The sequence below is a fragment of the Montipora capricornis genome, chromosome 3, assembly GCF_036669925.1.
Source record: "Montipora capricornis isolate CH-2021 chromosome 3, ASM3666992v2, whole genome shotgun sequence".
Lineage (NCBI taxonomy): Eukaryota > Metazoa > Cnidaria > Anthozoa > Scleractinia > Acroporidae > Montipora > Montipora capricornis.
This window is the reverse complement of record NC_090885.1, coordinates 67,502,900-67,519,603: the sequence shown is the minus strand read 5'-3', so window position 1 is coordinate 67,519,603 and position 16,704 is coordinate 67,502,900. Positions and strand designations below refer to the sequence as shown.

Here is a 16,704-nt window from a genome sequence, read left to right as displayed (position 1 = left end):
GAAATCTTTTAAGGTTTTTGCAAAACTGAGCGGTAGATCCAAATGACTTAATTTGACTGTCAAGAGAATTGAAAAATTTAGGGCCTTGGAAGCGGATTGAAAATTTTCGTATATTAGTTCGAACTATAAATGGAATATAAAAATTGGAATTGGATGAGTTTCTAGTATGTATGAGTTAGCCCATTGTCGACCTATTGTGGTTATATCATTGTTAGTTTTAATATTCAGCTGAACATCGTTTGGCAAACCCAGCACCGTGTTTGTTTCAGTTCACAGGTAAACATGTGGAAATAAGTAGCGAGGTATTCTTGTTTAAAAAAAAAACGTAACAATTCGCTCGCGCAATATTTATGTCGGGCGCATGAAAATGTTAACACTTTCCCGTTTTCAGCACTTTCTTAGGCCTTGTGGAACCAGTGATATGAAAATTCAAAACTTCTTGTCGCGAAATCGTCAGAAGAATCGATTGTCACACTTATCAATGTCGCGCGTCTTTGTAAAAATGAGAGAGATACAATCCGCTCGCAAAAACTCGTCTTGTCAGGCGCGTCAAAATGAATTTCATTTCAAATAACAGGTTAAACAACGGAACATTTTCCCGTTTCAAGCGCTTTCCTACGCCTTAGAGAACCAGAGATATGAAAATTCAAAACTTCTTGTCGCGAAATCGTCAAAAGAATGGCTTACTGTAGTTTGCAAAACGAAATGGAATTTTTTTCATTCGTTCAGTGATTAAATTGTTGAGCGCCACCAAAAAACCCGGGCGAAAAACGCGGAAAGAAAAAACGTATCGGCTCTTTCTCTGTCGGCGGAGACATCCTTTTAGCGGTGTTAGTAGGAATTTCCTTCTGTTTTGTTTTTTGTTGTGCGGAACAATGCCATAGATAACACAGTCATGCGAGTGAATAACAAAAGGAAACATGCGCATCAAATGCGTGCAAATGCGTGTGTCCGCACGCGTTTTTCAACACGCGTTTATGCAAAAATTGTGCGTGCGTTTTGCGTGTGCGTTGGCCGCTTATCTCTGACCTGTACTGTATTCCTCATAATGACAATGATTATTTCAATACATAGAGGATATTATATGGCCATACGGAGGTACGAAATTTCTCTTCGAGTGTTGAAAAATATTTCATAAGAAGAGAAATTTTGTATCTCCAAGCGGCCATATAATATTCTATTTATTATATAAACACCAATGAAATACTAAATCATTTCACCAAAGGCATCGAACGGCACAATTTTTACATGTAACCATAGCAACAGTGATCTTTTCGCGTGTGAAGATAACACATGTGAACTTGATAACATGTTATCTTCACATGTGAAAATATCATGTTTTTGCGTAAAAGCTCACATTTCGTATTTCATTGGTGTTTATAATTTATAATAAATAACATTCTTTCCGCTGTTGAGATATAAATTATGGCATTCATAATAATTATTCTGTAAGGTATCACTGCCATTGCTCTCATCTTTCCCAAATATCTCTAGAAGTACTGTACAAGTAATTAGATGCACGCAGATTTCAATAAGCATCACAAAATGCCCCTTTGCTCTTCTCCCAACTTCAACATCACTTGGTCTTCGAATACAGACAATTAACATCAGTATTAGTTTACTCCAAACGCTGCTCCTCAAGTACATGTAAGGATGAACTGCTGCATATATCCCGACCTAAGAATAATCATGTTAACCTTTAACCTAACGGTGGCAAATGGATTTAACCCTTTTAATAAACAACAGATTACACTCAGATTGAACCACAACATGAACTGCTCATTTAATATTCCATGTGCTCCTACCCATAGTACACTTGGCACTTATACTGAACATACGTCACATACACTATGCTAACCTTATTGTTAGAAACACATTTAGCCTAGGTAGGAAATACTAATAGACTTAAAGGGACACTTCATGTTGGATATCAAAATTGGGCGAAGAGGGGCACAGGGATGGCGCAGTGGTGGGAGCACTTGCCTCCCACTAATGTGGCCTGGCTTCGATTCCCAGTCTCGGCGTCATATGTGGCTTGAGTTTGTCGGTTCTCTTCTCTGCACCGAGAGGTTTTCCCCAGTACTCTGGTTTAAATCCCCTCTCCTCAAAAACCAGCATTTGACTTGATTTGCGTTTATTGTTAAAATGATTCAGTTTACAGTGTCCCCAATTAGTGCTCCAGCATTATAACGTCTAGACAGTGAAATAAAAATAGTTTACTTCATAGAAAGTGCGGCGTACGGGGGTTTATGCACGAGTTGTTTGTGTCAAAAACCCGAACGAGCGAGGAACGAGCGAGTGAGGGTTTTTGACACAAACAACGAGTGAATAAAACCCCGTACAAAGCACTTTCTATGTCGTAAACTCTTTATTACACATAACATGAGAATTTTCATTAAAATAGTTTTCTGAACGCGAATTAGAAACAAAAACTCACTAACAATAGAACCAAATGCAAATTTAATTTAATTCAATAACAAAGTACGATTTGCACGATTTGCACGATTTGCACGAGATGCACGAGTGATTGGCATGGAAACGCCTTTACGCTATCGCTGATTGGTTATACTTTCACATGTGAAATAGCTGTACGCCATTCTGATTGGCTGTATAGGTCTTTTTCACATGTGAAAATAAAGCGTATAGATTTGTACAAATGAGCTTTATGGAATAAAATTCTCATGTTATGTGTAATAAACTTCCTTTCCTTTCCTTTTCTTGCATTAAATTGGATCAGTGCATCTTTGTCATCATCATTGTCGTCAGCACCCCCACAATCAACATCACCATCTAGGTCATCATCGGTAGAATAACTGGCAGTGATTTATTAAAATGAGATCTTTTTGCAGGGCTTGAGCAATGACAAAACCAAAGAATACACCCAGGCAAGGGATCGCGGCATTCACATTGTATCCCCCCATTGGTTGTACACTTGTAAAGAGAAGAATGAAAGAGTTGATGAGAGCCTGTTCCCACACACGTTCAACCCTAAACTTAGTATTCCTGTGGTGACAACAGGCAGAAGATTGACAAGATCATCAAAATCTGTGAGTACATGTAATCTTGTTTGTTACTAGTAATTTTTGATGAGATAATGATAATTTATTCTCAACAAGGATGGTTATAAAGAAGTCAAATTGCATACTGAACACTTGTTTAACTGCTTTTATATATTTAACCCATTCAGCCCCATTGACGCAAAGGGTTCATTAAGCATCACAAAATGCCCCTTTGCACATTGATTGGCTTTGCACATTCTTTTGCCTTGACTTTCATCTTTTCCGCTTACTTAGGGTGCATTTGATGGACTGTATTCCGGAATAGGAATACATGGAATAGAAGTTGGAAATTCTTCGTTTTTATGGAGATTCGCCTTAAAATTGTCAAGCACCTAAAAATAGCTTTATTACCCTTGTTGCTTCAAAATGCCAGTCATACGGTTTGAAATCGTCACTCCACTTATTCTTATTCCGAGATATGGTCAATCAAACGCACCCTAAGTGATATCATCAAAAATACCCATCTGACAAAAAAAATGTTGATAGCCTCCTGAGCAAAATCTTAATGAAACCCTTGTTGACTAGTAAAATTGTCTGGCATTAGACAGAGTAAAATCTGTAAGTCTCACCCTCAGGGGACAGAGGGTTAAAGGGGACCGACATGTTCACCCATTCAAAGGGTTAATAAAGCCAGTGCCATATCCCCAGACTGGGAGATTTCCTTGCTAAATGGAAGATCTTTATCAAGCTGTGCGGCCTCCACTAGGCCTGGCTGTAACTTGAAGTTAACAGGCTATTTGTACACCCGAACATAGTGTCATCCCAACACCCATCACATTTTATTGTCAGTAGAAGAAAAGAAGTTAAAGGGGATGAAAAAAAGACCAGCCACTACCATGTGGTACTCCAAAACATGCGCTCATTCCCAGAAACCACTTACTGTCTGTCACTCCTGCTTAATGCCAGTCATGTTTGTTGTTAACTTTGTTAAATTGTATTTAACTCCATTTGAATTTTTTACCTTCAGGTACCCGTAGAACAAGAAACGTCCCCTCAGAAGAAGAGCAAGTCACCTACAGTGAAAACGAGCGAACCGGACAATTCAGAACAGCCAAAACAGACTAGCAATGCATCAGATGAGCAGAGTAAGCCAGTTGCTGAGGAAAAACAGAGCGCGTCAGAGGATACCGCAGAAGGCCATGATTCTGAAACTGGAGCTGCTTCAGTGGAATCTCTGGAGGCCAGGGAAGATATCATGAGGCAGTTGGAGGCAATCATGGATGCAACCAAGGTACATGGAAAACTTACTTAAGCTTCATTAATTGAAATGCTGCGTCACCACATTCTCTTGAGAGGATCGTCCTCACCATTAGCATCTGTTCCCTCTAGAACAATGTTCCGCACAAAGGGTTAAAAGTTAAAAGGTACAAACTAGTCCACAATCCCAAAAATATAACGGGTGGATACTTGTTGGTTCTTACCGGTGGAAGCGTTTTGTATTTTGACAACTGTGTACTTACAGAGAACTTCGAAAAATGTTCGAAACGAAATTGATAATCGCAGTGAAGAGAGCAACGCAGGCAGTTGCAGAGGAAGCCTAAAAATTGGGAACTCAAGCAACGGCGACGGCAACGAGAACGTCATCTCAAAATATAAATTAACTCTCTTTATTGTACATGTAATCACTTCCTGGCTATTTCAACCTTTTTAGTATGACAAGGGTGTGGTGTGGTTAAAAGTGACACTGGTCGGAACAGCACTTAATTTAGGGGAGAAAATGAAAATTTAGCCTCAAGTGCTGACGTTCTTGATAACACCTCATATTTTGGCTATTTCACGTTGTTATGGAGTTTAAGAAACCACGACGGCAGCGGCGACGAAAACGTCACTTCAAAATGTAAGGTTGAGCTATTCTAAGTATTTCATGATTATTCCATTTTGTTTATATTATACAATATGGGCGAAGTGTCCTAATTTGCGCGAAGTGTCCTATAACTGGATTGGAACGGAAAGATTTGAAGTAAAGAGTGAGACTGAAAGATTCACAGTAGTTTGTCCATGTTGTCGTCAAAACCGTAAATTTGGTCATTTCCGGTACTAGTTTTGACGAGTACGGGAGAGATCATTTTGGTTTTTTTTAACCAATATTATATGACCAGCTTCGTGAGCGGGCAAGATGAACCAAATCCCGCGCTGTGATTGGCTACCCGAGCAGGCAAGCTGGGGCTATGCTGCCCGCTCGGGATTTCTCCTTTGGTCCCCCAAGATCAAAAATCATTTTTTTGGTGTTTTATCTCACATAATAAATCCTTTATTGACCAAGCTTGTTCGGTCAAGATGGCTGGATATTGGGCTCGTTCTTTTTTTACGTGTTTATAGACCGAGACGAAGCGATGGCAAAGAAATAGGTAAAAGTGAAAAACACACGTGCAGGGCGTGCAAAGCTATTGTTTTTGCCCACTAAATATGCGAATTTGTGACGTTCTCGTTGCCATCGCCGTTGTCGTTGCTTAAGTTCCCTAATATTTTTATACAACGTTCTCGTTGCCGTCGTCGTCTTTTTAAGGTCCCTAGTCTCCATCGTCAGAAATATATGTAAGCTGGCGTTTCGACGTCAGCCCTTCTTCATTATATCATTGTCATATCGTTCTTTAGCCTCGGATTTCAGAGTAGCTTGCTGTATCTAAATGCAAGATCTCCCAACCATGATATACCACACAGGACAGACCACAATACCGGGAACTTCATGCCTTGCTCTTTGCGAATAGTGTGTGGGTCGTTTAACGTCCCACAGGGTTATGAACATTGAAGGGTTGTAGGACGGGTACTACGGTTTATCGTCCTTATCAGAGATGTCTAGAAAGTCTAACCATTTGCAGATGTCATTACAAAGGAACACTTTGTCCTCAGTTATTTGTAAAAAGACTCTTAGTGTTGGTCCGGCCGTAGTTTTGATCCCGCGACCTCCCGCACAGAAGTTCGAAGCTCAACCAACTGAGCCAGAGTTCATAGGTACACTATTTCTTCCATAAAAACATTCCCCGGATTTATTTCTTTCAAGGGCAAAGGGAGGCGAAGAAGCCGGCGGAATACTTCATCTAACAATTCTAGCAATGCGTCTCACAATGCCTCAGCAAGCGGAACTTCGGGTGATGTGTCGTTGGCTACGAGGCGAACCTCGTCAAGACTACGGTTGCGCACAAAGGTACACTGCGTAGGTTCAAATGCCCAATTATTTTAAGCGGAGGTCCCACGGCAATACAGCAGTATTTCAATGCCGGATAGGATGAATGATCTGTCTTATTTCGATTATGTTGTATACTTTTGGCAAAACGATTCAACGTATCCTTGTAAGCGCTTCACCTATAATGGACTGCTTGCAGTCCTGCGCGCTTTTTGAGTCGATCGTTTTTTGTCATGCATTTTGGAGAAACGGCCGACGGAGGCTTGGGGAAGGGGGAGAGGTCAAAGTAAACAGTAAAGCCACCATATTTAACGTCGATAACTCGTAACAGTAATTCAACTGACAAACCTGAGGTCGACGGTGCGCTCATTTTACTCCCCCTTCGTCATCAGTGCTCCGTTTTACGGGTATTTAAAGCTAGTTAAGCTACACAGAACGGAAAGAAGTTGAAACAAGGATGTGAGATCCGGGAAATCGAACTCAGGATCTCTTTCACCAAGGCCGCGCACTAACCCACTGTGCCATCCTCGCTCCTAACGCTATATAGCATACTTATGCACAGGCAATATACGCATACTTGTAGTTAATTTGCTTTTTTCTCGTTACCAGAGGTAGTGATTAAAACTTTTCTTAGTTTGCGTATTTTCCTTATTCTTATCACATTTGGGGCAAATTAAATTACTGAATACTGATTAGCTGAGACGGAGGGCATTTTTTTCTTAATCACGAGGGCAATTTTGGTAATCAAGAGGGCATGATAACTTGATCCTGATTGGTTAACAGTTGCTTATCCAGAGCAAGCGACGTTACAAGAGGATCTTCTTCCAGATTAAACTATTTTTGTGTTTGCGTATAAAATACATTTTAAGCGCTATTTCTGTTGACAGCAACGATTTATTGAATTGAAGTTTAACCGAATGGGAGCGTGTTCATTGTCATTGTCGCGGCCCTGAACGTGCTTCCCTCAATAAATTTGCCTTTATGTGAAAAAGATTTAATCGCAATGTGCCCTCGTGCAATTAAGGATTAATTTCACTTGTATTTTCAAAGTTTTCCGAATTGCCCTCATAGCTTCGCGACTCGGGAAATTGTGTGAAAACTTTAAAAATACACGTGAAATTAATCCTTAAATGCTTTCTGGCCCTTGCGATTACATATACTAATTAGGCTTGAAGTACAGTTCTCAGTTCATTTTATGTCTTGTCAAGGACTCTGGCGGTGTAGGAAACAAATCGTCTTCTCGGGTCAAATCTCGTTTTCCTGCAACCGATGAGAGCGAACACTCGCAAAGTGATACAATAACGTACGATGATCCCGCGGGACGGATGGAACGGGATAGAATAATTGCCCAGCTCAAGAGGGGTGCAAGTCCAAGCCCAGACTGCAATACTGAGGAAGAGGAGGAGGAAAAGAAGCGGCACGGGACTACACCGCATAAGGTTAGTTGTAGTCTCGAATGACCGGAGGGTTTACCATGGCAAAGGCAGCGAGAACGTCTTAAGTATTCACTCGCGGGGCGATTCCAACTCTGTCAATATGGCAACAGGTGCAGTTTACTCAAGAATGAAACTTTCTAAAGTAAGGTAAGGCGCTGAAGTTTGCAAAGGGAATGAAATTATCCTGGCATGGCCACGTTCCAAGTCTTATGTTTGGCGATTACACATTGTTGTTTTGCTCGGGGCGGCAAGTGCACTGCGTGTCAAGCTATTGCTTTTCCTCATTAAGTATACAGCTTGTTGCTCTTTCGTCGCCATTGCCGGTGTGGTTGTTTGAAAGCTTTTCAAAGAAAATGTTTATATTTGAAATACATGTAATTGAATTTCATTATTGCTTATTTTTGTCTCCAAATTTCTTAGGTTTTATGGTTGCCATCCATTGTTGTCATACATAAGCTCTTTGTGTCAGAGTAATACAGTAACCAAACGCGTCACAAACATTCAAAATGGTGGCGGCATCAAAATTTGAAAGTGAAAATAAGAGATCCTAGAATATTGTTTTCTGATACCCTTTGTTTTGAAAAGATTCACAAAACGTTTATTGCATAAGTATTCTCCCGCTTTTAACTTATTGTTCAGTGAGAGTGGAGGTTCCCTTCAAGCTACGTAGTTGCAGTGGATACACTCTACACTGAGTAGGGATTTTAAGGAACGAAGCCGTCGACGTAAACGAGAATTAAGGTCAAAAACCAGGTGAAGTGAGGAATTGAATGGCTCTCGAAACTAGCATGAGCATCATACATTTGTCCTATTTTTCTTTGCCTCCCTTTCTCAACAACAAAGTGAAAATTACCAAGTGAAGTTTCTCAGAAGATCGAGAGCGCGCGGCGACAGACGTTTAGGTTTTTTTGGTTAACACGAACACTGCTCTTCTGCACGCGTAACGAGTTGCGAATGCAAATTCGTATTTTCCCGCTGTGTTCTCATCGTTCGGAGTCGTGAATCGTTGTCTTTACAGCTTAAAAGAGCAGTGCAACTCTATTTTCGCCATAAAGGACTAAAGTACTTTTTGTCGACTCCAGCCAATTATAATAATGTAGGGACGGACATGGATTTGAAAAAGGTTTGCAACTGTGCATTCCAGAAATACCAATGAATTCAACTGACAGATATCTCATCATTACGAAAAACTCATTTGATCTCCTTCATTGGTTTGTCAAAAAAAGTCGTAGGTTTGCAAAACTTAAGTTATGCGTCCATTCGATTACGCCATTCATTCGTCTTTACTTTGTATTTCAGAATGAACGGGTCAATGACAAGGATTCCATAGCTGCAGAAAAAATAGTTGAACACGAAAACATCAAAGTCGAGCGTCATGTGAGGCAGTTGAGCGCTACAATCCGATCCGAACCTCCATCTCCCATCTCCAGCTCCACACCAGCAGCCCCGCCCATTGGCCTTCAAATCAAGGACACTCTTAAACCACAGCCAGTGAATCTCCTGGATGGCACAGCGCTGGCTCAAACGCAACCACGAGGTCCGACCACGCCCAAGTTTCACCTGTCAGTGATGACACCTCAAGAGAAGATTGATTATTCAGCGCTGATTGAGCAACTTGGAGGACAAGTCTTTGACACTGTTTACTTCAATCCCGAGTGCACGCACGTGGTAGTTGGGAAACCAAATAGGTGAGTCCAACGGGTTTAAAGAAAACTCTTAGCCAAGATAAAAACAAGCGTAAGACAAGGAGGCTTACTGAGCAAAAATAAAATGACTTCGTTGGCGCGTTCTATGTTTGTATAATTTTCTTTTTCTTTCTGCGCAAAACAATGACACCGAGAAAAACGCAACAAAATAGAAGGCTCAATGAGAAAGACATCAGGGAGCTTTAAATCGGAGTACGAGGACGACAACGAGTGCGTTACTTTGAAAAATGTGGGCCTCCAAACCTTATGCGCATGCTCAGTACGGAAAACTGGTACTCGTGAACGTCCACGTCCTCCGATCTAAAGTTCCGTAATGGCGGAGTAGTCACAACGATAGGGAGCTTAAGCACGCGCGTTTTTGAGACGCGGACGGCAAGCGAAAGAGAGCATTTAGGGTGCCAGGACAGTGGTGTCTCCCAGATTTTTATACTAATCATCTCTAATGGGGAAAATATACTCAGCAATGTAAATGTGGTTTTGTAAAAACAAGTTAAAAGTGGAAACAGCTTACTTCCGGTTGCCGTTCGCGTCTCAAAAACGCGCGTGCTTAAGCTTGCTAATAAAAGGGAGTTTAAGAAACGACAACGGCCACGGCAACGACAACGCCAAAAAGCAGTAATGTTTATCGTGCTGCACGTGCGGCACGCATTTTTGTACATTTCTCTCCCGTACTCGTCAAAACAACAGGGAATTTAAGAAACGACGACGGCTACGACTACGACAACGCAACAAAACAATAATATCATTGGTTAAAAGAGCGTAAATAATCGTGCTGCACGTGTAGCACGGATTTTAGCAAGTATGTTTGCGGTCCTCTGCATAACGACGACGTGAAATCACCAAATTTGAAGTTTTGACGACAACGTATTAAAGCATGCACCAGAGAATCTTTCATTCTCTATTTTAAATGTGAAACCGCTCGTACCGATTTATTTTCAGGGTACTTTGCCCATATTGTACGACGCGAACTAAACTGAATAATCGCGAAAGACTTACGATAGAGCCAAGTTATATTTTGAGGTGACGTTTTCGTCGACCGTCGCCGTCGTAAATCTTAAAATCCCTAATAACATAAAAAGACCAATTTTCAGGTTTTGACGACAACGTGGAGAAACAACAGTGAATCTTTCCTTCTCACTCTTTGTTTCAAATCCGTACATAACAATCTGGTTGTAGCATACTTTTCCCATATCGTACAACATACACAAGATGGAAGCATCATGAAACACTTAGAATAGCTCAAACTACTAGTGTGAAGTGACGTTTTCGTCGCCGTAGCCGTCGTGATTTCTTAAACTCCCTAAAATGTATTTTGAAAACGCGTTCTCAAGCTGAAGCAGGTAGCGTCGTCAGTACCCTGACCTGTGAATGGGAGCGAGATTGCCTTGATGAAATTGAGACCTTATTCCTTTCTTATACGAATATATTGTTCGAGTGCCAAAACGTATGTTGGAAAAAAATGGGCCTCTTTTTCCTCGTTGTTGTTGTTGTTATTATTGTTGTTTTTTACAGAGCCGTGATCATGCTCTGGGCAATAATTATTGTTTCTTTCAAAAATTACCATTCACACGATGGGAGGACAGAAAATATGACGGAACTGTTCCTCTTTGACTCTCGAGTGATCACAAGAGTAATGGTCAATTTGCCTGCGAAGCCAAAGAAGTCCATTTATGAGCACCCATCTCCCCTGTTTTTGGAGTGGTCTTCTAAGCTTAAAAGTGGGATTCATCTAAACACCTCTGGGGCGTTTGAGTTTAAAGATCGGAGAAATTAGTGGTCTCTTTTCCCGTACTCGTTAGCCCACGAACGCAAAAGAAAAGAGACCTCTGTTGGCAGGAAAGCTTTTTAGTCTTGATTGTCTCATTACCTATATTTGGTTTATTCCACAAGAAATGAGAAATACCTTGCCGCAGTGGCAGCTGGCAAGTGGGTATTGCACAAGTCCTATTTGGAAGCCAGTCGGGAAGCTGGATTTTTCGTGGACGAAGCATCTCATGAATGGGGGCTGGAGATCCCCGGGGAACCGTACAATAAGCTTGCTGCAGCAGCTCAGCGCTGGAGACTCAAGCTTATTGAAGAGAGAGCGGTAAGGAATAACACAGACGCTCTTTGTTCAGCAAACCTTTCCCGGGGAAATATGATAGCACTATCTCTCTTTGGCTTGCACTTTATTTGTATCTTTTAAAGGTGATTCAGGAGTTGGGTTACGCGCGCCAATTAAAAAAATCAGGTCTGAGCGATCATTGGGTTTAGACCTCGAAATGGTCTTAAGTGCGCATTTCCAAAACGGAAAACTCTCAGTTGTAGGGGCACTACCCTTTGATCTTAAAGTCGCTGTTTTATTAAACATTCTAGTTAGTTTAAAATCATGCTGCACTGATATTTCTCGGTGGTGATTCGGAGATACTCGGATTTTTCCGAGTGCTCCGTTGCAGGAGTCTAACCCACAACCTTCCGATTACGAGTTCTGATGCGCCCCACGTGACAATATTGTCCCGCTTTGCTGCCAAGACTGAAATTGTGCGTTCTCTCTATATTTTTATGAAGTAAATGGCAATTGTTGACCCCGCTTTATTGGGAAAAAGGAAAAGGGTCTTCTTGTGTCGCCCAGACAAACTCGCGTTGTTTAAATACCGGATTTCCATTCGTTAAATACGCGAAACATCCTCTTTATTGGGAGTGGCTTGCCTTTATGGCAGGGGTGATTATCTCTTTCGTCTGTTTATAATGGTAATGGGACTGAGTGGAGCCCAATTTGGTCTGTAATCATACGAGTGATTAACAACGCGGGAGTCCGATTTGTTTAATCACGAGTATGATTGCAGACCGAATTGGACGCTAACTGTCCAAATTGCACTGTCCGATTTCAACCCCACACAATAATTAGTGAAAAATAAAGTTTTTAATGCACCAATCAAATTTGAGAAAATTGTAATGGTTATGATTAGAGAAGATTATACGGAAGATAGAAGTGAATCTCGCACTTAACTACCTTTACAACCAATTGCAACTACACCGGCGTCGCAGAGGTCATAGGTTCGAATCCTGTTGAAGCCGCTGAATTCTCACGGCTGGACTGGATCTAGCATGAAATGGAGTCAAATGCAAATTAATTTGCCCGCATTAGCCTCCATTTCATGCTAGATCCAGTCCAGCTGTGAGAATACGAAATTGGCCTGTTTGTTAATTAAAATAAAATTGTCCACTAAAGTGCGAGGATCACTTCTATCTTCTGTACATTCCTTTCATTGAAAATATCATATTGAATTCGGATATCCTGTCGTTGATTTCCTTACTCGCAGCTGTCCGCGGCGAATGGTCGTGGAGCGCATATCTGTGGAGCATTCAATGGCTGGGTCGTACTCTTGTGTGTTGACAAGTCACGTCAGCCGGGGTTTAAACGCTTGCTTGAAGCTGGAGGAGCCAAGGTTTCAGCAAGCAGGCCTCCTTTTAAAAACACTGACGAGTTCACGCATGCATTTTTAGGTAAGTGTGATTAAACATAGTTTTTCCACGGCTTTGTCCTACGTTTTTTTCAGTTTCCTTTGGTTTTAATAAGGGTGCGTTCGATTGACCGTGTTCCGGAATAGAAATACATGGAATAGTAGCACTCAAGAAGGTAGAGTCCACTCGGCTATCGCTTCGTGCGACTCTTACGCTTCTTTCGTGCTTAGCAATCTCCCGCCTGCAATTATTTAACAATTATTCGCCGAAGGCGAAATGATTATCGGTGAACATCAGGTGAATATTCACCGATAATCACTGAGCCTGAGGCGAATAATTGTTTTAGTATAAATACACAGGTGATTATTTCAAAAATGAGTAAAAAAAAAAAAACAGTTCAACGCGGAATCATCTTCACTTACAGTGGCAAAACGACTGCTAGCAGCCATTTTGTCCGTCGAGGTGATTTTCGGCTGATAATCCGAGATAGCGAGCCAATGAGAGCGCGCGTTTTGTATAATCACCTGTGTATTTATACTAAAACTCGATAGTGCAAACTGAACCGTGTACTTAAATTTTAAGCATATCTTTTAATGTCTGATTTTTGAAGCAACAAGGATAATAAATTGTGAAACCAAACCAATCGTGGCTCGCGCGTGCACATTTTCCCGCGCTTTGTGTTGGCTACGCGTAATTACTTTGAGTTTTGATTGGTTTACTGGATTGTCTCCGTCCTTTTTGATTGGCCAAAGTAATTATTTTGGTTTTGGTTTTATGACACTCGATTGAAACTCGCTCTATGTCACAAATAAAATTAAAAAAACTTGTTTGATTTTGGTTCATCTTTTGCCTGTTACATACTGGGCCCAGTTGTTCAAAATCCGATTATCACTAATCCGCCATTAAATTCGACCACAGGTTCGAATTCTACCCGTCAAAGTAATTTTATTTTATGCTGAGGGAAAGCAAAAGTGGCTTAAGTCAAAATTGAAGGCTAAGACTCTTGTGGAAACTTTTTAAATTATACAATAAACAGCAATTTATTAAAGTTTCCTGTGATTTAGGATTAGCGTAATCAGGGTTTGAACAGAGTTAGGCCACTAACTCTGGCTTGAACAACTGGGCCCTGACATCTAGCACTTTTTCATGGAGAGAAAAATTAAAATACCAGTTTTTATCAATTTTCACGCCGCAACCTTCCGATTACCGTCTGCTTTCTGCGGCTTGGCAGGTCGCATGATTCACTCTGCCGTGAAAACAAAAACCCTGCGGCCTGCCAGGATAATCATATTTAAGTCCCTTAACCATGGTTGTGCACGTGATTTCTTTTCAGATTTACCCAAAACGAAAGTGGACGTGTCAGAGCTGAGCTTGCTTCAAAGAGACGGTGTTTGGTGCTTAAAACCGGATTACATTGCCGAGTATTTGATGCAGGATCCTCCCCCTCGACCACAGAAGTACCAGGTTCCTGAGCTGACTGCGCAATCGGAAACAAACAAGCCAGTTTCCTCTCAGTCGAGAAAACGAAAGGGAGACCATGACTTGACAAACTGTGATAAAAAACAGCGTGTTTAGTAGCGTCTGTATACGTTCCTAATACTGCACACTTGTGTCCGACAAAATAAATCCGTTTTTTAGCTCCAGTTTCCAAGACGTGGCAACGCGTTGATGTAAAGCGAGATACCAATAACTTTTTCGCTCACTTGCAGCTTCCTATTTGGCTGTTTTTGTTCGTACGTACACAGGTTTTCGTTGGCCCCAAGGAGAGATCATTCTTCGCGTTTTCGCGGTATCAATATCTTGATGCATTTCACTTTGCCATTGATTCATAAAAGCGAGGTTGCTGTTCGAAATACCCATGTTTCTTTGTCAAAATTATGGCCTTAAAAGTGATTCTTTCAATGCTATTAGTTGATTTGGTTTCTTCGGTGGAATATTGGATACAAAGCGTTGTTCAAAGTTTTAATTCGACAAATAATGTGATCTGGCAAAATTTTAACGTTGGAAGTGGTGTTTTACAGAGTGGAACTATGTTGTTGCTGAGTCATTTTTTAGACCTGATTACTTTTATCACACATCTATCTTTTGTTATACGTCCCATTTCAATTAAAAAAACATTCTCCTCACCACGTTTCCTTCCTTAATTTTAAGTTTGGGGGCAGGATGGGGGGTGGGGGGTTGGTGAGTGTCACACCCTCCTGCTGTCAGAAACTTTGGTCGTCATTATTTTTCAGTCAATCCAAATTCGTGGTCGTCAAATTATCTATGTGGGTCGAGTCTGCTTTTGTTATACGGCTTTTGGGGGTTGCTGACAGCTTCTCTAAGTGGCACTTCATTACTTTGGGCTTTTACTTGGGGTAGAAGAGCACAGAACTCGTCATCAGAGTGGAATGAGTACAAACTAGAATTATTCACCTTAGAGCAAGTTTGTGCATTAATGGTAAACCCACATACTGAGTAAGAGTGTGGAACTGTGGAAGTATTTTGCTTTCTGCGCATGCCGAAATTTGCAAGCGCTTATTTTGCACCTGGCTGAAAAGGCCGCGGAGTCTACAACCTGGAAACGGGTTTGTAGGGAGGTTTAGCCCTTAAACAGCACGACAGTGACCGAAAAACCCCTTAACTATAGCTTCAAAACGTGTTTTTCGGCCAAATCTCTAGTAGCCAAAGGGTTAATGCGTATTTTACGAATGCGCATGCGTTCTGTACTAACTCTGCTTACCACATGAACAAGAACAAGGAACAAAATTCAGAACAATAGACTAGTTTTATTACACTAATGAAGAAGCTGCCGTAGTCAAGGGGTTAATCACGCATGGCTCAGGGACCGATTAATCTCTCCCTCTTTGGATCGAAAGTAGCACGGGGGACCCCAAACAGAGTTTTTGCAATTTTTTTTTTTTTTTTCTCAAACCCTTTGATTACTATCTGGCAAAATACGTTCAGCTTTATCCACGGTCCTATCTTGTAACGTCATCACTTTTACCGGTCAGGAACAGCTTTGTAAACTAACTTGTGCAGGGAGAAGAGATCTCTCAAACTATACCTGCATGAATGAGCACAATTCAGTCAAGGAAACTGAAGAAACGGCCAAAAAAACCATGTAAGACTGACCTGAAATCTCCATGAAAAGCTTGCTCCATTACCCACCTACCTTTCTGAGCACCTAATTCTAAGATGATGAAAGTTTTCTCAGAAACTCTTCCTACCAAAATAAAGCCTACCAAATGACCAGCAAGTTGAAAAAAAAGATGAAGGAAGGAAAGCGAAAAGAGAGGGAAGGAGAGAAAGCGAAAAGTGAAAGTCGAAAGGGTTGTGCTACTTTTAAACCCCAAAACTATGTCGAAGTTTTGCTTTCTGCTCATGCCGAAAGTTGCAAGCGCTTATGTTGCACCTGGCTGAAAAGGCCGCGGAGTCTACAACCTGGAAACGGGTTTGTAGGGAGGTTTAGCCCTTAAACAGCACGACAGTGACCGAAAAACCCCTCAACTATAGCTTCAAAACGTGTTTTTCGGCCAAATCTCTAGTAGCCAAAGGGTTAATGCGTATTTTACGAATGCGCATGCGTTCTGTACTAACTCTGCTTACCACATGAACAAGAACAAGGAACAAAATTCAGAACAATAGACTATCCTTAGTTTTTATTACACTAATGAAGAAGCTGCCGTAGTCAAGGGGTTAGTCACGCATGGCTGAGGGACCGATTAATCTCTCCCTCTTTGGATCGAAAGTAGCACGGGGGACCCCAAACAGAGTTTTTGCAATTTTTTTTTTTTTTTTCTCAAACCCTTTGATTACTATCTGGCAAAATACGTTCAGCTTTATCCACGGTCCTATCTTGTAACGTCATCACTTTTAACGGTCAGGAACAGCTTTGTCCACTAACTTGTGCAGGGAGAAGAGATCTCTCAAACTATACCTGCATGAATGAGCAC

At 41.2% G+C, this 16,704-nt stretch overlaps 1 protein-coding gene across 1 annotated transcript in view; it reads left to right on the top strand.

The window, feature by feature from the left end:
• Positions 1–14,895, top strand: part of LOC138043806 (DNA topoisomerase 2-binding protein 1-A-like) — a 27,154-nt gene extending 12,259 nt beyond the window's left edge. The window contains exons 7-14 of the mRNA XM_068890261.1: positions 2,850–3,047; positions 4,027–4,290; positions 6,061–6,204; positions 7,392–7,622; positions 8,919–9,307; positions 11,216–11,411; positions 12,628–12,811; positions 14,103–14,895. Coding sequence (XP_068746362.1) covers positions 2,850–3,047; positions 4,027–4,290; positions 6,061–6,204; positions 7,392–7,622; positions 8,919–9,307; positions 11,216–11,411; positions 12,628–12,811; positions 14,103–14,344 — 1,848 coding nt within the window. The 3' untranslated portion in view covers positions 14,345–14,895. The remainder of the gene's footprint in view (positions 1–2,849; positions 3,048–4,026; positions 4,291–6,060; positions 6,205–7,391; positions 7,623–8,918; positions 9,308–11,215; positions 11,412–12,627; positions 12,812–14,102) is intronic.
• Positions 14,896–16,704: the final 1,809 nt, after the last annotated feature.